This window comes from Rhodamnia argentea, chromosome 11, assembly GCF_020921035.1.
Source record: "Rhodamnia argentea isolate NSW1041297 chromosome 11, ASM2092103v1, whole genome shotgun sequence".
In the NCBI taxonomy this organism is placed as follows: domain Eukaryota; kingdom Viridiplantae; phylum Streptophyta; class Magnoliopsida; order Myrtales; family Myrtaceae; genus Rhodamnia; species Rhodamnia argentea.
In genome coordinates this window covers 21,668,423-21,692,932 of record NC_063160.1, presented here as the reverse complement: position 1 = coordinate 21,692,932, position 24,510 = coordinate 21,668,423, and the positions used below count along the sequence as shown (strand labels likewise).

General features: G+C 41.5%; 2 protein-coding genes across 2 annotated transcripts; both read right to left on the bottom strand.

The window, feature by feature from the left end:
* Nucleotides 1–199: 199 nt before the first annotated feature.
* LOC115735985 (heparan-alpha-glucosaminide N-acetyltransferase-like) lies at nucleotides 200–17,435 on the bottom strand. The gene is made up of 17 exons (XM_048272047.1): nucleotides 17,150–17,435; nucleotides 16,717–16,854; nucleotides 16,456–16,537; nucleotides 16,150–16,226; nucleotides 15,606–15,706; nucleotides 14,771–14,894; nucleotides 12,998–13,114; nucleotides 12,836–12,921; nucleotides 12,093–12,159; nucleotides 11,737–11,815; nucleotides 11,432–11,523; nucleotides 11,043–11,186; nucleotides 5,313–5,589; nucleotides 4,714–5,009; nucleotides 4,466–4,606; nucleotides 4,130–4,262; nucleotides 200–403 (listed from the first exon to the last, which is right to left on the bottom strand). Exons 1-16 carry the CDS (start codon nucleotides 17,255–17,257, stop codon nucleotides 4,143–4,145), a joined length of 2,049 nt encoding a protein of 682 aa, XP_048128004.1. The 5' UTR covers nucleotides 17,258–17,435; the 3' UTR covers nucleotides 200–403; nucleotides 4,130–4,142.
* LOC115734080 (aquaporin PIP2-7) lies at nucleotides 258–1,976 on the bottom strand. The gene is made up of 4 exons (XM_048272046.1): nucleotides 1,578–1,976; nucleotides 978–1,273; nucleotides 717–857; nucleotides 258–531 (listed from the first exon to the last, which is right to left on the bottom strand). The coding sequence occupies exons 1-4, from the start codon at nucleotides 1,861–1,863 to the stop codon at nucleotides 412–414; spliced, it is 843 nt and encodes a 280-aa protein (XP_048128003.1). The 5' UTR covers nucleotides 1,864–1,976; the 3' UTR covers nucleotides 258–411.
* Nucleotides 17,436–24,510: the final 7,075 nt, after the last annotated feature.

The following is a 24,510-nucleotide window of genomic DNA, read 5'->3' as shown; positions in this document are numbered from 1 at the left end:
CGAGCCATCTTCTCATCTCTTTTTGCTGTTGATCACGCATGTTACATTTGAAGGATTTTAAGTCCCCTACAGTCAGTCAGTCTATAACAATTGATTAGATTACAGTTGCCGAGGCGTGTTATTTCCTGGGATTTTATTTGTCGGGGTTGGTTGTTTTTACAGCACTGCGCGCAATCATAGGGAACACTTCCACCACTAGTCATATTCATCAACGATAATAACAGCGAGCGATCATAATGATACAGAGGTCCGAATCCTTACCCACTCACAGATAACGAAGCATATCAATAAAATTAAGAGGGGGGGGCCCCATCGTCACCACCATCACCATCCATCATCACAGTTCTCTCTTTCATTCACACAAACGAACAAATTGGATAAAAGAGTGCAACAAAAAGAAAAATAGAGATTTTAGTTGGTGGGGTTGCTGCGGAAGGATCCGAGGGCCTTGATGGCAGCTGCTCTGAGGATGTACTGGTGGTATGCTGCTGCTGCTAGTGCCCCCGCAAATGGTCCAACCCAGAAGATCCACTGCTCATTAACATCCCACATTCACAAACTTCAAATTAATGCTAGCCTTAAATCATCATCTCTTGACAATAATAACAAATTCCAAATGCGCACAATGTGTTGTTTAGCTAGCTCGTAATGTGTTTGTTATTCATGGAGCAAAACCTTGGTTCACGGACCGGAGAGGGAGAGAGAGAGGCTTTTACCTGGTCATCCCAGACTTTGTCGTTGTTGTAGATGACGGCAGCACCAAAGCTCCTAGCCGGGTTGATGCCGGTGCCGGTGATGGGGATGGTGGCCAAATGAACCATAAACACTGCAAAACCAATTGGCAATGGAGCCAAAACCTGCACACCCCCCCAAACACATCAACCCATCTCGTCAGAAAAGTTACTCCATTTGTCAAACGAACAGCTACTCCGTTTGCACACGGAAAGGAAGAGCAGCAACGAGTTAGGAGTACATACGGGCACGTGAGAGTCACGAGCGCTCCTCTTTGGGTCAGTGGCGGAGAACACCGTGTAAACTAGCACGAAAGTGCCGATGATCTCAGCACCCAGAGCCGTGCCGGTGCTGTAGCCCACATTCACCGTGTTGGTACCACCTTCGAGCGAGTTGTAGAAGGGCTTCATGAATGCCTTCACCAGCCCTACACCACAGATGGCGCCCAAGCACTGGGCGATCATGTACGACACTGCCCTGATCAAGCTCACCTTCCTCGCCAAAAATAGTCCGAATGTCACCGCCGGGTTGATGTGCCCACCTTTGTTGAAACAACAGAAACATTGCAGAAAACACGTAAGACCCTGAAGACCCATCAACGTTAAATGCGAACTTAGCTATCACTTGAGGACCGAGCTTTAAGAACTAGAGCATGACGATGAAAGAAGGGTTGCGAACATGAAAGCCATGCAAATGAAACGGAAAGAACGCCTCAAAACCCCAGCAACAAAAGATGCGAACTTCGAAGAGTTCTTGAGCTACCATTCACAAAAAAGGAGCGAACTTGGAGGACCAGAGCATGAAAACACCAGAGAGACTGAACGTGTGAGAGTCGTAGAACGTACCAGAGATGCCAGCAGTGCAGTAAACGAGCACGAAGATCATGCCACCGAAGGCCCAGGCGATGCCTAGTAGACCGACGCCGTCGCAAGGCCCGGTCTGCTTCTTATGGCCAATAACGGTGGCGACGGTCACATAGAGGAAGAGGAGGGTGGCGATGAACTCCGCAATGAGGGCTCTGTAGAAGGACCAGAGCTTGAGCTCGGCCATGTCGAGGAGAGGAGCAGGTGGGGGGTCCACGTAGTCCTTCCCATGTGGGGCGTGTCCTTCCTCGCGCACTTCCTTCGACATCTTCTTCGCTCTTCGAGGAGCTCTGTTAACAGCGACAACAACAAGACGAGCTCTGGTTTTTTTGGGCTATTCTGTAGCTCTGTGAGGTTTCTCTTAGCTGAGGCTGGGGTGAGGCCGTGAGGGTGTCCTTTATAAAGGCGGAGGAAGAAGGTGGAGAGATGGCGGATTTTGTGGATAAGACAGGGGTAGCTTGGGAAGGGAGGTTTTTCATTTTTTTCAGTGTATTATAGTGTAAGAACATAAGCTAAAAGGGTGCCAAATTACTCCACAAAGGAAGATTAGTTGAATTTTGGAGGGATTAACTTTCGATAAACGGTGATTAAGAAGGAAAGGGAAAAGGGTACAGCGAGACCATGTGAGGATCCAATCATCGGGTTCAGCCTGGCATAACCCACAAAAACCTTCCAACTCCAACGGTTATGTGTTGTCTTCTTTTGTTTGTTTAGGTGGGGATTTTATTCTTTGTCCGAGCAACGTTCGGAAGATTTCGGCGATGTGATTTCGAACCACCCCCCACAAAAAAACAAAAACAATTGGAGTGATGATCATAAAAAATATTATAGTTGAACTATACATTGTGGAATAGCATTTGCATAATAAATCACGTTTCATCTAACAATTTAAACTTTCAAATTGGACTTTTTAATATGATATCCGAATTATGTTCTTTTCTAGTTTTATTTCTCGTGTGCATTCGCGCCGTTCGCCAAATCCCACTTATCGTGCTTTAATTCAATTTATGCATAAAAGAGGGTATTCAAACATGTCACGTCATTTTATTATTGGGCTTATCGAAAAATTTCAAATAAAGGCCTGTAGTGGACCTCGTTTTAAATAAAGGTCTAAAGTGACCTTATTGTTTCAAATAAATGTCTAATTAAAAGGCATTTTCGTCATTTAACTTTTTATAATTTTTTCCTTTTTCTTATTTTTTTCTTTTTCTTTATTTCATTTTCCCTTTTTGTTTCCATTCTTCCCCTCCAACCATCGTCAGGTCGCTGGCAAAGGTCGCCAGCGTTGAGCGAGTAGCCCAGCCTAAGCGAGGGCAACACTTGCCCTTGCCTAGGTCGGTGTCTGGCTCCATCTCTCTATTGTTCCACATCATCTAGAATATATATATATACACGCGCGCGCGCGTAATCTACTTTTGTGGCTCAATGTAGCCTTGCACATGCACATAACTCCGATTGAACATTGACCAACCCCTGCCGTCGCCCTCACGTGGCCTTGCCAGCCCAGGCAAGGGTCGCCCTCGCCCGATACTAGCGACCTGTGCTGGGGAGAGGAGAGGGAAAACAGAAAAAAGAAAAAGAAAAAATGGAAAATGAAAAATGAAAAAGAAGAAAGGAAGAAAAAATTCAAAAAAGTAAATGACGAAAACGCCCTCCGGTCACACCCTTTTATGAAACAATGGGGGCACCACAGGCCTTTATTTGAAATTTTCTCGATTTTTATATGCTACTTATACACATGTGGTCTTTTTTCACCTTTCAATTTAAGCTTTTTGGTTGGACATTCTAACACGGCATCAAAGCTATGTCTTGCCCCAATTTTATTTCGTGCTTGTGTCTGCTCCATTCGTCAAATTCCACATGTCATTCCCGATCCGACAAATTTATACATGCTCGAAATATCGAATCACGCCAAAATTGGAACAATCAGTCCCTTTTTCGACAAAAATGTTCCTACCTATATCTAGAAAATTTGAGTGGCGATAAGGGAACGTAATTTCTGTGGTAACGTGGACTCGAAGTGGGGGTGCCGTTTGAACAAAGCGAATTTGATGTGTCGAATTTAACACTGTAACACGTATATCATCCGAAGATTGGAAAAATAACCAACTCAAAACCTCGTCAGTACATTATTCACATTGATCGAGCCATCTTCTCATCTCTTTTTGCTGTTGATCACGCATGTTACATTTGAAGGATTTTAAGACCCCTACAGTCAGTCTATAACAATTGATTAGATTACAGTTACCGAGGCGTGTTATTTCCTGGGATTTTATTTGTCGGGTTGGTTGTTTTTACAGCAGTGCGCGCAATCATAGGGAACACTTCCACCACTAGTCATATTCACCAACGATAATAACAGCGAGCGATCATAATGACACAGAGGTCCGAATCCTATCCACTCACAGATAACAAAGCATCAATAAAATTAAGAAGGGGGGGGCATCGTCACCATCGTCACCATCCATCATCACAGTTCTCTCTCTCTCATTCACACAAACGAACAAATGGGATAAAGAAAGGGCAACAAAAAGAAAAACAGAGATTTTAGTTGGAGGGGTTGCTGCGGAAGGATCCGAGGGCCTTGATGGCAGCTGCTCTGAGGATGTACTGGTGGTATGCTGCCGCTGCTAGTGCCCCCGCGAATGGTCCAACCCAGAAGATCCACTGCTCATTAACATCCCACATTCACAAACTTCAAATTAATGCTAGCCTTAAATCATCATCTCTTGACAATAATAACAAATTCCAAATGCGCACAATGTGTTGTTTAGCTAGCTCGTAATGTGTCTGTTATTCATGGAGTAAAAGCTTGGTTCACGGACCGGAGACAGAGAGAGACAGAGACAGAGACAGAGAGAGGCTTTTACCTGGTCATCCCAGACTTTGTCGTTGTTGTAGATGACGGCAGCACCAAAGCTCCTAGCCGGGTTGATGCCGGTGCCGGTGATGGGGATGGTGGCCAAATGAACCATAAACACTGCAAAACCAATTGGCAATGGAGCCAAAACCTGCACACCCACCCAAACACATCAGAAAACTTACTCCATTTGTCAAACGAACAGCTACTCCGTTTGCACACGGAAAGGAAGAGCAGCAACGAGTTAGGAGTACGTACGGGCACGTGAGAGTCACGAGCTCTCCTCTTTGGGTCAGTGGCGGAGAACACCGTGTAAACTAGTACGAAAGTGCCGACGATCTCAGCACCCAGAGCCGTGCCGGTGCTGTAGCCCACATTCACCGTGTTGGTACCACCTTCGAGCGAGTTGTAGAAGGGCTTCATGAATGCCTTCACCAGCCCTACACCACAGATGGCGCCCAAGCACTGGGCGATCATGTACGACACTGCCCTGATCAAGCTCACCTTCCTCGCCAAAAATAGCCCGAATGTCACCGCTGGGTTGACGTGCCCACCTTTGTTGAAACAACAGAAACATTGCAGAAAACACGTAAGACCCTGAAGACCCATCAACGTTAAATGCGAACTTAGCTATCGCTGAGGACCGAGCTTTAAGAACAAGAGCATGACGATGAAAGAAGGGTTGTGAACACGAAAGCCATGCAAATGAAACAGAAAGAACTCCTCAAAACCCCAGCAACAAAAGATGCGAACTTCGAACAGTTCTTGAGCTACCATTCACCAAAAAGGAGCGAACTTGGAGGACCAGAGCATGAAAAAACCAGAGAGACTGAACGTGTGAGAGTCCTAGAACGTACCAGAGATGCCAGCAGTGCAGTAAACGAGCACGAAGATCATGCCACCGAAGGCCCAGGCGATGCCTAGTGGGCCGACGCCGTCGCAAGGCCCGGTCTGCTTCTTATGGCCAATGACAGTAGCGACGGTCACATAGAGGAAGAGGAGGGTGGCGATGAACTCCGCAATGAGTGCTCTGTAGAAGGACCAGAGCTTGAGCTCGGCCATGTCGAGGAGAGGAGCAGGTGGGGCGTCCACGTAGTCCTTCCCATGTGGGGCGTGTCCTTCCTCGCTCACTTCCTTCGACATTTTCTTCGCTCTTCGGGGAGCTCTGTTAACAGCGACAACAACAAGACGAGCTCTGGTTTTTTTGGGCTATTCTGTAGCTCTGTGAGGTTTCCCTTAGCTGAGGCTGGGGTGAGGCCGCGAGGGTGTCGTTTATAAAGGCGGAGGAAGAAGGTGGAGAGATGGCGGATTTTGTGGACAAGACAGGGGTAGCTTGGGAAGGGAGGTTTTTCATTTTTTTCAGTGTATTATAGTGTAAGAACATAAGTTAAGAGGGTGCCAAATTACTCCACAAAGGAAGATTAGTTGAATTTTGGAGGGATTAACTTTCGATAAACAGTGATTGAGAAGGAAAGGGGAAAGGGTGCAGCGAGACCATGTGAGGATCCAATCATCGGGTTCAGCCTGGCATAACCCACAAAAACCTTCCAACTCCGACGGTTATGTGTTGTCTTCTTTTGTTTGTTTAGGTGGGGATTTTATTCTTTGTCCGAGCAACGTTCGAAAGATTTCGGCGATGTGATTTCGAAGCACCCCCCTCCCCACCAAAAATAAATAAATAAAAAACAATTCGAGTGATGATCATATAGAATATTATGGTTGACCAAAGCATTGTAGAATAGCATTCGCGTAATAAACCACGTTGCATCTAACAATTTCAAGAAAGTAAATGACGAAAATGCCCTCCGATTAGATCCTTTTATGAAACGATGAGGGGCACCGCCTGTCTTTATTTGAAATTTTCTCGATTTTTATATGCTACTTATACACATGTGGTCTTCTTTCACTTTTTAGTTTAAGCTTTTTGGTTGGACATTTTAACATGGAATCGGAGCTACGTTTTGCCCCAATTTTATTTCGCGTGTGTGTTTGCTCCATTCGTCAAATTCCACGTGTCATTCCCGATCCTACACATTTATACATGCTTGAAATATCAAATCACGCCAAAATTGGAACAACCGGTCGGTTTTTCTACCTACATCTAGAAAATTTGAGTGGCGATAAGGGAACGTAATTTCTTTGGTAACGTGGACTCGAAGTGGGGGTAACGTTTGAACAAAGTGAATTTGAGGTGTCGAATTTAATGACAATAATGTCGGGGGAGTAACTATGTTAGGGGACCGAGGAAATGATTTCTCAAGTGGTAAAAACTGTAGAAAGAATGTTGTGCATTAACTTTCCATTATTGGCCAGAATTAAATGCCTGGGACATTCGTGATTAATTAAAAAGCAATTAGGCTTTGGTGGGTCGAGGGACTTGGAGGTCTTTTTGACCTGTTAAAGAAGAATCAAATCATCGCCAAGCATGTCTTTCAGCCTGGGGGGGTTTCCCCTCTCTGATCAACTTGTTCACAGGGGTAATATGGTAAAAACAATCATCCACTTTACTCTCCGTATCAAATGCAATTTTCTTTTTTTTTTTTTTTTTTTTGAATTTCGAAATCTATATTTTGCATCTCTCCATGCTAAAAAGACTCGATTGTCCTCGTGTGCATCCAAAAACTACACCCCACCCCGACTTTTTTCTGTGCTCTCTCTTCACACGACGGTGAGCCACGCCACGACATTAACTACGACGCCCTCCTCCGCCGCCCGCCACCCTTCTCCCTGCATCCTTTTCCTTTTGTTTCTGGCGGAGATCGTTCGCAACTTGCATCGGCGCGTGCGAGGCCCCGTGAAACTAGCCCTGAACTCGCGGCTTCACGATCGCCGAGGCACGCCTGAGGGAGGGCTGCCACCTAGATGGGAGAGCCTCTGCAACAGGCAAGAGTATGGATGGATGGATGGATGTTGGGTTTTTTTCGGGATGAGGGTAGTTTGGGAAATAAATTACGAGAAAAATTGTCGGAAAAGTACTAAATTAAACATGTTAATTCAGTCATTAACTTATTATATTGATTTCAATACAGTCCTAAACATTTTATTAGTATCAATCCAATCATAAACATTTTGGATTGGTGCTATTCAATCCTAAACATTTTATATTTGTACCAATTAAGTCAATACGATCAACTTTGATCGAAAATTTCTGACGTGGACATCGATTGTCCCACATGACGTGGTTAGTGTCGATATGGACAATTTTAAATATTATTTAAATTATTTATAATAATATTTTTTATTTTTTATTAAAAATATCCACGTCGGCGCCAGCCGTTCCACACAAGACAACCGACATCCACATCGGTTATTTTTGACAAAAAATGATCGAATTACTCAATTAGTACAAATGAAAAATGTTTTAAGATCGAATGATATCAATCCAAATATTTAGGACTGAATTGATACTAATAAAAGGTTTATGGCTGAATTGGAATCAGTACAAAAAGTTACGAATTAAATTGGCATAAAAAAAAATTTAAGAATGAATCGATATTAATGCGATAGGCTTAAGATTTTTCGGATACTTTTCTCAATAAATTACTGATTTCATAAAAATATACACAATGGACATTCTCTGAAACTGGAATTTCTCAACCTTCTTCTTCCAATCATTGTTTATTACTATTATTTTGTATTATGAAAGTAATGCTGTCTTGGTTAATAATAATAATAATTGTGGGGGGTCAGGTTAGGTTAGACAATGCATGCTTTGGGGGGGGCAAAGGGTCTTGTCAGCAACCACGTGGTGCCAGCTGGCAAGCAGTTCCATCTTATATACCCTTCTTTTCCCTTTATTTCTTATATTTTTCCTGCCACAAACGTCTCTCTTTTTTTCTTTTTTGTCTCAGATATCTTTTCCTATCTAAATTGCCGACCCAATCATGTAATTTGGGTGCCCATCGGGACGAAGTTCTTGTTACCGAATCTGAAACCCGAAACCAATTCGACGGCGATCGTCAGAATGCTAATCGATGTGGAATATAGCTTTTCGTAGCATTTAAGGATCGCGATTCTTTGTCGTATAGCCGGTGCAAAAACGATACGATTGTTCTTTTTCAACACAAGAATATTAATCTTTTAGCCTTGCAATAGGGCTCTTTGGCGGGTAGAAGAAGTAATGCCCGACTAACTTTACAGAATAAGACGCCTAAGACAGATTGTGCAATTCAAGAATCAGACAGACAAATGAGAAAAACAAAAAGAAAACCTTTAGATGCAATATTCGCTAAACTAACCATATTTGTGGTTTTCGTTCACTCCGGAAGCATCTTCTCTCCCGCGAGATGTTTCCAGGCTATTCTCGCATTATTCAACCGTTGGAATTGGCGACGGCTCTTTTTTACTTTGTCTGTGCTCGGGTCCCCCCCCATTCCTCTGTCTCTCTCTCTCTATCTTTCTCTCTCTTCTGTGCTAAAGCTTTATCCATGGCCAACGGTCATGAATGTGGCCATGGCTGAAGCTGCCAGCTTAAATGCGTGGCCCACCACCACCTCTCGCCCAAACCCTTTTCGAAAGCAATCCCTCCCCCAAAGTTTTTCGAGTAGTCTTTTCTTCTTCTTTTTCGATTTTTCAATTTTTTTTTTTATTTTCTTGACAGAATTCCGAGGAGGACACCAGCTCAATTATAATCCTGTCTTTGAGATGGGACAGACAATTCCCGCTTCTCGAGAAATGGGTCTTGTTCCAATTTTTAAGGTAACGATTCTGACCTTGTCGCTGTCCCTTAGCCCCTATGCGGATGCGTAATGTTGTGACTTTCCCTCCAAAGACAATGCTTTGAATCTGGATCTCACTTCTCCATTGTGCCAAACACACCGACCCCCCCAAAGTCTTGTCAAGATTACGATGGAGATTGGACCGGCCATTTCCATTTTACCTACTCACTCTTTTGCTTCTTCGCCATCCCTTTTGCTGGGGCGGGGATTCGTTTTAGGTTCTGCGAGAAACTTGGTGGGAGACCTTCTTTAGACACAAGCGAAAAGAGCCTGCCGTGCGCTGTTCCTTGTTCTTTGCTTGAAGAATTGGAGATGGCGGCGTAGCTTGCAAAGTGCGACGAATATAGAAAGAGCGATAGTTACAGTTTAACTAACCAAGTTACCACAGTTCTAGAATCGCGGTAGGCCGAGCCTCGCAATGTTTTGTGATTGCAAACGCCCAACAAAAAAAAAAAAAAAAAAAAAGAGTTCCCAGACTCTTACGGAGCTATCGTCTATTTCGGGTCAATATATACTCCGATTTCACGAACATTAGAACATGTTCATCTTTGGCATGGTTTCCAGCATGGAGGTTTGTAGTTTGGACCGTGACTTTGCTAATTTCGTTTGATTATCCTCTTGCACTTGCTCGGTATGTCTCGCGTACCCGTTGGGAGGTGCATGCAAGTTTTAAATTTGTTGCATTAATTTTGGAGACAATGCTGAATGCCTAGATGAACTGCTTTTTTACTGTGTCAACTGTCAACGGACATGAAAGAACCGAAAAACCTTGGAACCTAGCTTTGCTCGGCTCTTGCACAAATTTTTTGAAGAGCAAGACAAAGTCCGAGGGTACGATGCCACAGTTCGCGAGGTTGATTATCCAGCATTAATAAGCGACGCCGAAGAACAAGCATCTCAGTTTTTTTTTTTCTTTTTGGGCCAAGTACAACCATGGCAATTGGCCACCCAAAGAAGGCACAAGCACCACAAGCCTCCACTTCTAGAACAAAACAGACCGGAAATGATTGAATGAAGGAAAGAACTCAGCACAGTTGAAATAGCAGAGATTCTAGGACAAGTAGCACCGCACTACCGAACGATTTGTTTTGCTTTGGTATAAAGCAAAAGCAGAGGCACGGGTTATCTCGCCGCACTGCATTATGGATTTCCCAGGGTGGAAAATATAGCATTGTATGTTTCTCAATTCTCACCACTCAGCCTAACTGTGTAGCAAAAACAATGGTCTTTTGTACTCTTAGTCGATTTTCTTCGTTTAGTGCCATTAATGTGCGAATGCAAACACGATAAACACCTTTAAACGCTTGCCTGGATAGTTAGTAGTGCTGCACCAGGAGATAAGCGAGAGCTGGAGAAATATTATGTACACTAACCTTAGCAAATAGTACAAGAAACAAGAGCATCTGTTGTTCATCTCAAAGTATTTCACGGAAAGAATACTTGCCCACATGAAAGACTAACTAGACTATAACACGACCGACAAAATTGCACCTACTTCAACCGTTGGCTGCAACGAAAGCGATCTATCGCTTGATTGATATTTTACTGTTGCAAGTTAACCTATATAGTCAGTAAAAAGACTAGTTGCCTAAATTTACTTGGGAAACAAGTCATACGACATAAAAAAAGAGCTTACCCTGCAGACGAGCTCCCTGAAAACGTTATGCACGCACTGCGAGTGTCACAATCCAGTGAATCTGTTGTATGACAGTGTATAAGTTCACAGGAAAAAGGCTTCTTTTGTCTAGCTAGTTACAAGAATAAACTTGGTCTGTTACTGGGAATTTTACTTCTCCACGTGAGAATGCAACTCCCACCGATGAAAATGGTGTGTCCTGAATGTAGCAGAAAATAATTATTGGCACTCACAATGTTATTCTCAGGGATCTTCCAATAAAATCCCTGAAGGGCTATAACTGCAACATTTGAAGTTACAAGAACGAAGATGCTCAGAGAATGCTTTCCCATCCACTCTAACAAAGAAGTCGAGCGCCTGTAACCATAAACATCCACCTGTCCAAACAGATAGGATATGAAGTTTGAAAAGGTACAACGGCACTTGGAAAAAAGTATTGTTCCAGTTAGTGTAGAATTCATTGGAAATGTGTCTTAAAGAGTATGATAAGTATTCAGACATGGTAACACTTGTTGCATCATAGATGACCTATTCGCAGACTTTGAAGTATAGAAATTAGATATAACCACATTTCCTTCCTCCACGCCCTGCCCCCTACCCAAGAAAGGGGAAAAAAACTCACCAGCAGATATAAAGCACAAAATGTGACTCCTGAAGCTGAGGAAGTAATCAACATGTAGCTGACCGTACACAGCGATTTGTTCACTGGAACTCCTGTAATGATGGAGATTTTCCCCAATTAGAGAAGCACAGTTATTCAGCACCATCTCATTCATAAAGAGCAAAATTGTTTCAGCAAGTGAGCATCCCGTGCAACAGAACTTACTGAAGGGTCCTAATTTTATGTACAGTTCACTTGGACATAAGGTCAAATCTTTTCTATCTAGCGAGTTCGGAGAAGCAAACACCACTTAACAAATTTCATACCTACTAAAGCAAGGAAAATCCCTGGGACAAACATTGAAGCTGAAAACAGCAACCAGTTGTCTAATCTCCTTTTAGGATCCTGACAAACATGCAAACGAAACTTGCTCATCAGATACACACTTCAAGGAGCTCTAGAATCTACCAAGAAACTATCATCATCAGCAGGATTTCAGACTGTCTTTAAGCCCTCAACATGCTTACACAAAAGAACAGCTAATAAACGTAGAACAGTTAGAATTGACACCAAGAAAAAGGTTTATGAGATATATAACAATAGCGTCTAGAGTATTGAAAAAATATAAGAGATGTGAGGAACAAAAAGCACACTAAGCAATGGATGTGCGCCTGAAGCTTACCCATAGGTTTGCTAGGACATGACCATATTGGAGTCCAATAATGCAAGTTACGGCAGCTGTTAGGGAGCTGTCAATAAGAGCTGATAATGTAAATAGGACGTCGCAGAACTTTAATGGAGAAAGGATGTCCTTATAATGGATCAGATGCAAGAGATACCTAGTATTGTTTACCTCGGTGTAAGCAACTAATTGTAACTGTAAGGAAGAGAAACTGAAGAAGATACTAGGGTAACCAAACAAGTTCAAACTTTATGCTCTTAGCAGGTCGGTCTAGTAATTAGGGGGCGGCCGTTCGGTCGCGTATGATACTAGTAGACCTAAAGATTGTTGAGCTGACTTTGTGAATTTTCTCTTATAGCTTCGCTAGTTAGCCATGTTGTTGGTTACTGTAATGCATAACCCTTCTCCAAAGTGCCTTATTATTTCTCCCAGTAGTCAAACTTCTAGATACTCGACCTAGCACCTACCATCACCAGATGGGAAAAAAGGCATTTGCCAACTTGGGATGCAGTTTTGGTTTTTCAAGTGCAGATTGTTCCTTCACTTGTCGATAGCTTTTCAAAAGATAAACCAGCTTTTTTATGCTGCCGTGTGTTGAGTATTACTAAGATATAAGGTTGCACATGGGAAATTGAATAATCCATAACAAAAAGCCAACATTGAGGTAAATGCTAAGACATAACATGATAATAATGTATACAAGACAACTATAACAGGATCCACCAGAGAGGAAAGTTGGGTACCTTAAAATACCTTCAGGGTCAAAAGGAGCATGGCACCATGATGGCGAGTTCTCAGAAACTTGGCCACCAGTAGACATGTTACAGTCCTGTATTTAAATATTAGAACTAGGCAATAATGCACAGTAGAATTTACTCTACAAAACAGCATCAGCATGCAGATACCTTCAGATTCCGGTAAACAGGTTTCGCATAAAGATGATTATTGCCAATAATATATCGGTCAATCATTCCAGCTGCATTGCAAGCTGGTCCAAGATCACCTCTCACTGAACATTTCACCTGTGTAAGACATAGCCAGAGTCATGCAAGAAACAGTAATAGCAGAAAATCTAGTGAATCACTACTTTCTTGAAAGGTTGATTCGGCAACGGACCATGTTTTGATCTTGTCGGGTAATTATCTACTCAGTATGCACCTAGAGTGCAAGAGTTGAGAGAACAACCCGACAAGAGAGCTGTGCTGCTCGTGAAGATTGATTTTTCCACCCAAGTCACATAAAGAATTCTGACGGGCTATTGTATACAGGCTCGAATCGGCTAGTCAAACTAAAATTGGTCTAGACAAGATATGGGCCTTTACTCTTGACAAAAGCTGGAAAATAATTTCCAGAAACAAAACGGGCATCTAGGGGCTGTTTGTCTAGAAAAAATATTCTATTTCCCGTTTTCAATTTCAATTGAGAAGGATATCTGAAATGCATTTGGTGTATTTTGTCTTCATATTTGAAATGAAAACACGGAAGAGGTGTTTTCCATTTTCACTTTTCTCAACTCACAGCTTTTCTCCCTGATCTCTCTCCTCTTCATAATTGATCTCTTTATTCAGACTCCTAATTCCTAAAACTGTTCATTTCACGATAAAGCTTCACTCGGAGTACAGGAGCTTCAAGCTTCAATAAAACTGTCAATCTGCTTCGACCAGTGAACTTTCAAGCTTTGGCGAAGTTTAAAAGCTTTGCTCAGACTTCTCTTTTTCTGGTCAAATTTTGAGGTTTCATAAAGCTTTAAAGAAGCTGTAGCTTTGTTGGAGCTTCAAGAATCTTTAACAAAGAGTTTCTGAAATGGTGAGGTTGAACTAAAAGACAGTACATGAGATAATGAATACCCGATTCATAATTTTCGTTTTTTGCCTATCTTTTATGCGGGTTCATAAATCTTTGTTTGGTTGGACATGCCACTAGCGTGTCCCAATGGAACTGTATGTGGAATATTTTTAAGGTGGAGAACAAAGATGTGAAGTTCAAAAGACTGGAGTATGAGCTATATGAAAATGTGAGTCTTGTTAGTTGTTAGGTAACTCTAATATCAAAATTTTCACCGGTAAAATCTAATATTCAATTTGGATTTTTATAAAGGATGAAAGAATTTTGATAATTTGAAGGTGGATATGTACGCTTCGTATATTGCATAGATATATGGTTACATCTATTGCAATTCTCTCATGTTGAAAATAACACTGCCAAACATGTTATCAAAATTGTCTTTCCTTTTGGAAATTTTCAGTTTTATGCACCAAAAGGGTTTTCAAAAACACAGAAAAAGGAAACCGAAATTACATTTTAACTAGTTAACAGATTCCCCACGACCCAAGAAAGCTGTTTTTGAGTGTGAGAATGAGTCCGAGTGACTCTGTGATGCAAAAGCATGAAATCCTCTTATCCAGGGCTCACTAGGATACTAAATGCATGCAATAAGTAGTAAAACTCTCCATCCAAATAAGTTGCTTCACCTATATGGACAAGCAGAGACCTTGAACTACTGAACCTGCTTGCAAGAAATGGCCTAATGATGAAAAGGTTTCTATGAATTTTGGTTTAATAATAATGAATTGACGAAGCTGAATAAGACAAACAAATACCACGTGATAAGCTGGAAGCAGTCTCACACATGGAAGGGAAAGAGAAGAAAGTAGAAAAGGGGCAAAGCATGCTCTCACCAAGTAAGAAGTGCCAGCAGCCAGCAAAGCATCCGAGGCAGATGAAACCTCAAACTGCCAATCTGGAACATATAGACCATAAGACAAAGCCACGTACATCACGGACAGAAAAATTGCAAGAGACCTGCAAGACACATGGCAAAGTTACTTCGCATTTAAGAAACTAAACCGTGCTTCTTTATTCAAAAAGAATTTGGAAGAAAAATATAGAGAGAAAATTGATAGACAGTAAATTTTCTCAGGCCCAATCAATCCACATCTCTATAGGACCCTTATATTGGCTATTTAAATCTGACTGTCCGCTCTTGTTCTACATTGATTGTGAACTATTTGTCTGGCTAATAGGCTACATCTGCCAATTGATAGATCTCTGTTAAGCATTTTGACCAAGTTGTATAATCCACATGCTAATTGAGGGTACGCCATTTATAAACTTGCTATTCTAACTAATGAAGGAATGAGCATATTCAATGTTCAGGCAGATGCATTCGTCTGCAAAGTACCAAATTGGGCAACTTTCATTTCGTAAGAGAAATGGCTTTTGTGGCAATCTATTTCTTATGAAATTATGCTAACCGATTACATAACTTTCAAATAAGCAGAAGCAAAGTTGAAGTTTACAGTTCTTAACCAGGAGATTGCTATCAACCGAAAGTGGGGCAGAAAATCCATTTTTCCGATATTAAATGTTTGTTTTCTATGATCCATTTAGGCCACTCTATTCTGCACATCTTGGATGTAAGTTTATCGAATAGATATTTCGAAAGAAATTTTCATTTGTGAAAGAGCCGTAACCTAGTAAAGGCACGACCTCAAATACAAAAATAGACCTTACCAATGCCAACAATAACTCTTTATGAAATGCCATTCTTGCCATGTCCTTTGTGAAAGCCAAATCTCGCATAGAGCCGTGACAACGTAGCCAATGGAGATTCTCTGATATTGATGGTGATAATGCCGGTTAATTAGCATGTCCCTTGAAAACATGCTTTACAGAGGCTCTGTACTTAAGACTTATCTTACTACAAGCATCGTGATCATCGAATATAAAAGGCTTCGATTTTTCATAGAAAGGATTGGAAGAGACCTATGTAGTCCGAAAAAAAAAAAATGTTGCAAATACTGAGCCAGATTTTTCCAGCCAGCTTCATAGACTTTCGAAGCAGTTTTCTCTAACAAACAGTCATCAGTAACACTAGCCCAATATGGCAGAGCCAGACTCCAAGGGAAAAAGCAGTTAAAGCATTTCTAGATGAATGTCGACTGCATAGACAAGTGACAAAGTTCTGATAAGTTCAACCGTCCAATGATTAGATTATATTATGTTCATTCCTTAACCTAATAGCTAGTACAACAGAAAGAGCATCCAACAGACGGACCTGCAAAATCCCAAACCATCGTATTCTGTCAACGTCGACTCCGTATGTCAGGGAAGTTATCCCATGCAAGTAACCACCTGAAAATTAATCACATAATTTCAATGCTTCGGCATGTGAATCAACATAAATTTTTTGCAATCCCGTTAGCACTCCTACAAGAACTTTTAATGTTCTAATCGCCTGGAAAATTTCAGTGTACCTCTAACAAGTAAAGCAACACCTGCTAGCTTAAATCATGAGTAGCCCCAGAGGCCATCAACAAGCTAACGTATTTCCCATGTGCAATGGGAAGCTATAATATCTTACCTTGAAGAAGAACACCCAGAAGAAAAAGTTTCACTGCTCTTACAACTGCCTTCCAAGAAGCTTCTACCCGGTTCGTTACTTTCTGGAATCATGAAAGTGGTACACTCTCAACTCCAATAGCATCAACCAACTTGTATATCGAGGAATATGAATCCATAAATGCAACCACATACCATTTGGTCCAGAATTACTCAGTTTTCCGTAATTCAGCACAGAAGCTGGGAGCATCAATATCATGGCGGGAGAAGTCAGGGTTTGTACCTTATAGACAAGAGCAAGAGACACTCCGACAATGAAAAGGAAGAAAGGCATCACAAAGTCGGCCAAGTGAACGCCATTCCATGGAGAATGAGCAATGATTGGGAAAATTGATCCACCATAGTCAACAAGCATCATTAGCTGGAAACGAAAGACGATATACGCAATCAGCACTACCGCTAATTCCAATAGAACAATGCTAGGAATAAACAGAAACGCCCCTGGGGCATCAAAACAAACAAAATCAGCAGAGTCAAACTAAAGTCTCGAGCAATCAACAAATGCTGACTAGAAATGGACCTTCTTTTCATCAGCGAACAAGGAGGATGCGACGGCGAAATGAAGCAAGAAATTTACGACAAAGCGCCGAGACATCGAACACTGACGCGACTGCTAGTGTTGTAGGGCAAACCAGAAGAGAGAGATGGGAACTCACGAAAACGCTGAGACCGCGAAACACGTCGAGCGAAGCGACACGAGGACTGCGCTGACCGGCAGATGGCTCTTCGTCGTCAGTGTTCAGAAGAGGAACGCGATCAGCCATCGGTAGGCCGGACAAGCGGCGACGGCCACGCGATCGGAGACGCGGCGGAGGTGGGAATGGGAGCTTTTCTCCGCCAGAGAGGAGTGTGGGGAGAGAGAAGCGGCTGGCGCCCGACGACGTCGAGCTCTTGTCTCGGCCGCGGTGGAGGGATCGGTGACGTGGCGCCAATGCTCCACCATTTGGGCCAATGAAAGATAGAGTTGGGGCCCACGCGCGCGAGGTTAGAGTTGGACCTGGACGGGATCGAGCCTCGTCTCGTAGGTGTTGTCTTAAGGCAACAGGCGCGTTGACTTTGAAAGGTCGTTGGACGAAGGCGACGGGCTCGATGCGATCTTTTCTGGGACAAAATCATCCGTGGAACCTTAAACCTTATTGCAATAGAAGATCATCGTTACATCACTTTCCCACGTTCCCTGTTTGAAAAGTGACAATTGCTAGGATTTAATTTTGTTACCCAATTTTTCAAGAGAATATGCTTTTTCGCTGCACTTGTCAAAATGGGTTATAAACTCATTTATCAACTCGCATACGATGAAATGAGTTATTACATGAGTGAGCTATATTTAATAAGTAAATTTAAACATAATATGAGTATTCAATGTGTCGTACATAGATTTATCACTTAGTTAGACCTAACTTACATCTATAACTCTCGCTTCATTTTCTCTCGCCCTCACTTTATTTCGAGCTTACTCACTTTGCACTCTCGCATCGGTTTATTAATTTTCTTAGAATTGGGTTAAATGTAAAAGCATTTTAAAATTATGGTCATATAAGGTATGGGTTGGGCAAATATCGCTAGATTTATATTGCGTATAAACGGGTTAAAACGGATTAAATTGGTCTATCTTGGTAAGACCATTTTCTACCCGACCGATTGGTTTGACGGGTCTATTCTCCGCTTACTCAATGCATGAAACACCTCGAACAATCATGAACATCAGGTGCCTTACATCTTCAAGCTTGTAGAAGAAATATATTCGACAGATTTATTTTATGAACGTGGAACGGACAGGAAACGCTGTTATTTTTTTCATATGCATAAGAAAGAAGCGCCACTCGGTGCACGAGGCGTTCATCGTGAGATACTTTAGGTCTTGATTTTTCGGTCTCTTGACTTCTCACGGTAGAATCAGTAGATTTCAACTCTACTGGTAAAGGTGGGGATGGGATATTGAAAAGCTCCTGCACCTCAGCCGGAGTTTTACCCTTAATCCTGTCGGATACTGTCTTGCAGCCCAAGTAAGTCCAGCAAGGTTGGAATCTCCAAGAAATTTGCTGCCGGCATGGATGGATGCAAGGAAAAACTGATGAGCACCAACATAAAATGAACAACAACAAAAATTACGAGCTTTAGCCATTCAAGTCATAAATTACATGTCAAAGCTCTCTTTTATGTTGTAGGTTGATTGGACTCGAGCACATTACGTTCGCCATTCATGTCAGAGTTATCTGGGTATAAAGGCTAGTGCTTGTACAGGATAAGAGCAAAAAATGAACAGTAGATCCCCATTGAAGATCAGGCTACTTGACTTGATACACCTGCCCAGTAGAATGAGGTCCACTTCGAGCAAAGCTGATGCTAAACTAGAATAACCTACTATTCCAGGCTTAGCACAAACCACAAGGCAACGTTCATGGACTGTGCCGATTACCTTCGGATTCGACTCGTATTGTTTAGTGGAGCTGTTCTAGGGGACGACAAGAGTCGGGGAACGCGAGGCTCGTCTGATGGAATTCATCAGCTAAGCCATAGAAGTTATGCCCAAGAGGGGCTTGGACGAGCAAACGATAATCATGAAAACGAATCAGACACGTAGAAGTTAGCACTCATAGAATGCACTGAGTCCTAGCACCAATTGAGCAGCACTTCACAGACTCTTAGGAAGAAAAATTTGACAACTTTCTTCAAAAAATTGTCTCAATTTTGATCTATTTCGTGTTTTTCTGAAGGGTTCCTTTACAGAGTATCTGTATAAACTATAGAAGAACATACACAATATAGTCTGAAAGGAATCCCCATGTACAATTTATTCAGGTGGGTGTTGACTGTTGATTTTTGCCCATTACTAAACAGAGAAGCATTTGAATTCTTTCGTGAGGTTGAGTAATTATTTCACGAGAAATTATGAAGCTAAACATGTGGAAGTTATTAGATGCAATTGATGGTTGTGAAACACTTCAAATATTTGACTGATTTGAGTGTGATTACGATCTCTGTTATAACACTTGATCTACGGTGAAATCACTTTATTTATGGCGTCAATAGCCGAACCGCGTAAATATTTACTAGGCACGATATTTGCCTGTTCATCGATGGGTTATTTTCCGCCGTGAGACTTTCCAAGACTGAGCATGGATCATGACTCATTTCTCAGCAACAAAAAGAGCACCAGACTCTGCATGCTTGGTGCAGTACTCCACGACTCTGGCCAGGATTTTGCCGTTGATATTCGGCAACGGGAGGGGATGTTGGAGCAGTTCTCGTCAATCGTGTTCTTGAGAGTCTTGGACTGTAAGGCGACGATCTCCTCGATCTCGAAGGTCTCTCCGTCGGAGCTCTTCAGAGTGATCATCTTCTTAGGGCACGACGGCAAAGAGGAGGAAGAAGACGACATGGTTGGTTTGTTTCGTTGAGAGAGAGAGAGAGAGTTGCAGAGAAAGTACAGGTGACTCGGTGAACAATCTAAAATCTCCGCTGTCCTTATGCGAAGGTGAAACTGAAACATTTATAATCCGTAAATTGTCTTCTACTACGCTTAGAGCGCGAACCACAACAATTTATTTTTCAAATTCTATTTTTGATTAGAAATATATTTTTCTATTCTTTGGATGAGTTTCTAAACAGAGATACGCGTTTGATAACAACATAAAACTTCTATTTTCGATACAGAAATTCGTTTGATAACATCATAAAATTTTCACGATTGGGCGACCGGCGGACAACGACTCTCTTTTTCCATTGCTTATTTAGAAGTATTTTATTTGAAATTCGCCGATCTTTTATTAGTCGCCCAATTTTCTCCATGCCTATGATTCTGAATTCATAGGTTCATATTTCATTTTATAATCAGTAATTTAGATAGCCCGATAGCAATACATAATGTACTCTTAAGGAAAACATTTCTATAAGTAAAATCCACGTATGCTCACAACCAAATAATGGAAAATCGATCATTTTCCTCAAAAAAAATGTCGGGTGAAACTATTTCCCCAACATAAAGTTTTTATGAAACAAACACACCATTAGCCTCATTGTAATCACGTAGAAAACTGCATAATGTAATTCATTTATTCATCAATTATGTATCAAATTCTTTTGGTAAAAAAAAAATGTATCGAATGTAACAATTCAATATGGCATTAGTGTACGCTATGCACAGTTTACCAATTGGCAAAAATAATCATACATAAACAAATTGAGGAAATGATCGCAAAATTGAAGACTATAGCAAGAGAACAACCGAAATGAAAGGGAATGGATTCGATACAAACAAATACCGAGGCCTGTGCTAGGCACAGTTTCCTTAAAAACAGATTCGCCCCCTCGGTGTGTGCTTGAGGTCTCGTGAACGTTTGTTTCCCAGGATACAACGGTCGGCAGCAAAGAAGGTAGCACAACGCTTCAAAGCTCTCGGCGAACTTGAACCAAACGAGAAAGAACACTATCGTAAAAGGTAATGCTGAACTTCAAAGAAATCGAAATTGAGGAATTATAACAGCGAGATGGGGGGCGTTTCGGAAAAATGAATTATAACGGTTGATTAAATCTGCCGTTATAATATTAATTATGTAACAGCAGAATGCGCTCGCGCCCGAGTTTCAGCTTGTTGGGCCTCCGTCGGGGCTTGGGATTTGCACCCCTGCGCCTATGCGCGAGGCATAATACTTGTATTGTGACAATTACCACTCAAAAAGAGGGTAACTATCTATAAAGCACTCTATAACCTTCTTTCTTTTCAATGTGGGACTAGTATTTTTCCACTTCCCACTTCCAATTCAAAGGTGTTCTTTAAGCATCAATTTCTCATTCATTCACCCTTCAATTTGTCCCATATTTCCAACATCGAATTCTTAAGTCATGTAGCTGCATGATTTGATCATATAGTAGCCTCCTAATGTTGATAATTTTGCAGAGGACGATTTTTGGATACGGGACAAATTTGGGATTAGAGCAAGAATTAATGTTCTTTTTAGAAAAAAAAAAAATTGAGGCAGATTTGGACCTGAATTTATTAATTTTTTCAGGAAATTAAGCCGGCGAGGATGTCGGGATCGGTGGCATGCCATCAATGCCCCCACCATTTGGGCAAATGAAGGTTCAGTCGGTGGTAGTTGGGATCGAGTCTCGTCTTGTTGTCTCGAGGCAATGGACGCGTTGACCCTCGGCGGTCGCCGGACGAGGCGACATGTTCGATGCGAACTTTATAATAAATCATTCACCGAACCCGAAACACAAATCGTATTATCAAATTTTCTTTTAAAAAACAAAACCTTAAACATATATTAAAACATAGGTTATCGTTACATCAATCCTAAGTAAAAAGTTTAAACTGATATATAAAAGGAGATCGCGTGAATATAAAAAGCATTTAAGATTTGTTACCAAACGATGTGAGATAATACTTCAACATTCATAATGTTAAAACCGCAGGCCTTACGCAATTTGGACTTGGAAATACTTCGGAAAATACAAGTCGAGCAAGCGAACGCATCACGTGATTTTCACCATGTCGTGGGCTAAGAAACGGATGAAATCCGAGCTCAATTTGCTGGCTCTTGGATCCCTAGAAAATTAAGCTCTTGCCGTCTCTCTCGTTGTTCATCATAAACCCTAGTCCAACAACAATCATCAACATCCGGTGGCCTTAGATACTAGTTTTATCGAAGAAGCATATTTGATAGACTCTTCTTATGAACGCGGAATGCATGTGTTTTCGGCTTTTATTTCTCGTACGCTGTGAAAAGAGGCGTCACCCGATGCATGAGGCATTGGCGCGCATGATAACATTTCTAGAGTAGAGTTTCTGCTTCAGAAGTACTTCCGGAGTAGAAATCCATTTGGTTACGCAACTTTATTTTGCTACTTCATGATCATTTTTTTGCTCCAAAAGTAAAAATAAAGAAATCAATTTTTGGCAAGAAGTTGATTTCTAGAGCAAAAATGTTGTTATGCGCTCCCTTAGTTACCATCCATCGCCATGATACTTTCGTCTCAAAGTTTGTGAGTCTTTCAACTTCTCGCCGCTACAATCAGCTGATTGCAATACTCATTCCCTATCCTTACCAAGGCAAGGGACATCATCCTTTGCTCGAGGCACGACAAAGATTAGTCTTGTCGAATAGGTCATCAACTCATTTCTTAACTTATAGATAATGAGCTGAGTAGTCATATAAGCTAATTATATTCAATAAGATGGTCTGTTGGGGTCGAACCAATTTTGACCCGACTCATCCATTTAACGGGTCTAAGCAGCTCCAACTAGCCACATTCATGAAATTGGGCCATCCTTATATCTCGTAGGCTTCACGCGTTGAGTTTCACTCCTTGCTGGCTCGTTACCATGCCGGCAGTGGCCGACGAGCAGCACCACCATTACACAAGGGTGCCTGCCCTAGCTAGTGGTCGCTGGTCGGTCCTTGTCCCGAAAGGAGGGGCAAGGGGGATACGCCTCTCTAATTTATTCGGTTTTTTTAAATTTTGTTAGCATTTTTCTCTCTTTTTTCTTTTTTTTCCTTTTTTCCTTTTTGCTTTTTTGCTTTTATACGCGTGTGTGTGTCTCTCTCTATATATATATCTATATATATTATATAAATTTTGTTAATTTGGTGGTAACATCTGCAGCGACGTCAACAAAATAGCTCCCATAGCTGAGTTGAATGGCCACATCAAACGTCAATCAGACCAAATTGGCTTCAAAGATTAAATTCACCAAACTGAACATGAAAAGAGTAAATGGACTAATATTCGTTCATTGAGTCTATTAACAATGAATGACAAAGAAAGGGCTTCTATATTGTAGTTTTAAGGAAAATGGACCTTTCGACATAAGTGCGAGGGTATTAACGTCATTAGACAATTTATGTTCTTGCGCTAAAAAATGAAAACGGAGCTAGGCAACCATAGTCTAACCGGAAACTACACCGGCTCTTTCGTATGTGCACTCCGTGATGAATCGATGAGAAAGAAGGGAGAAATATCAACCGACGCGAGTTGCATGCAATTCTTGTTCTTTGGCCAAAAGAACAAAGAAAACAAGATCTTGCAAGAAATAGTTACGCGTTAAAACTACATCCGTAAAGACATTCTCGCCCACTTATAGATGGATAAGCGACGCGTTTAAATTTAATTCTGTAATGGAATTCTTCAACGTGGCCATCCACAAGCATGATGATGTGTAAACTTATCCCTTACATCGACGATAATCTCATAAAAAATCTTTAAAATAAATACAGAACGACAAATCCGATGGAGCTCGCATGAAATCCACGTGAGATTTACATTTTCCAATGATTCGAATCCAATTCACCACATATATTACGCTCACGAAAGTTAATTAAAGAGCTCGAGTCTTAAAGATTCAACCTTTTATATGGGCATGCTTCTCTATGTATGAAGCGCGTGGTCAGTGCACAAAATACCTTGAACAATAGGGGACTAGACGAAAACTTGCTCTGATATGGATCAACCACGAGCGCCGAACACGGAGTCCATAAGTCTTCCTTCCATCCAACATGGGACTTGGTGAAATCTATAATTTTTGGACTCCCGCAAAGGAGCAAAATCACTGTTAAAATTATAAAAATAAAAATAAAAAGAGTCATACACCTGTTATAAGTAATGCCACTTCATTAACAAAATTTTCAATTGGCTAATTTAATCCTAAATATTTCGACAATTTGTCGGTGTAGTCCTTCCGACCCATATTGGACGGGGAGTTGCTGATGTAAATGCCGACCGCCCTACTTGGCATGGCCGGCACTAAGGTGAACAATTTTGTTTTTTTAATATTTCTTATTTTTTTCCCTTCTCTTTTCTATTTTTTTTTTTCTTTCTTTCTTCGTTGACCATTGAGCCTCGACGATGTTGGCGAGGTGAAGCCTCGCTTGAGGCTTAGGAGGGCGACCCTCGCCAGCCCGCGTTGAGGCCCGGCGACTAGCGAAGAAAGAAGGGGAAAAGGAGATAAAGAAAGAAAAAGGAAAAGGCAAAAAAATAGAAAAATTTTTAAATTTCTTTTTTCGATTCGAATTGC

What these genes read in the sequence shown, in the direction of transcription:
- LOC115734080 (XM_048272046.1), bottom strand. Translation starts at nt 1,863, where the DNA reads ATGTCGAAGGAAGTGCGCGAGGAAGGACACGCCCCACATGGGAAGGAC. An exon ending in CTGCACTGCTGGCATCTCTG is followed by an intron (nt 1,274 to 1,577) that starts GTACGTTCTACG and finishes GTTTCAACAAAG; the next exon opens with GTGGGCACATCAACCCGGCG. An exon ending in ACAAAGTCTGGGATGACCAG is followed by an intron (nt 532 to 716) that starts GTAAAAGCCTCT and finishes GTTAATGAGCAG; the next exon opens with TGGATCTTCTGGGTTGGACC.
- LOC115735985 (XM_048272047.1), bottom strand. Translation starts at nt 17,257, where the DNA reads ATGGCTGATCGCGTTCCTCTTCTGAACACTGACGACGAAGAGCCATCT. An exon ending in AAGAGTTATTGTTGGCATTG is followed by an intron (nt 14,895 to 15,605) that starts GTAAGGTCTATT and finishes TGTGTCTTGCAG; the next exon opens with GTCTCTTGCAATTTTTCTGT. An exon ending in CTCGTGACTCTCACGTGCCC is followed by an intron (nt 4,607 to 4,713) that starts GTACGTACTCCT and finishes GTGGGTGTGCAG; the next exon opens with GTTTTGGCTCCATTGCCAAT.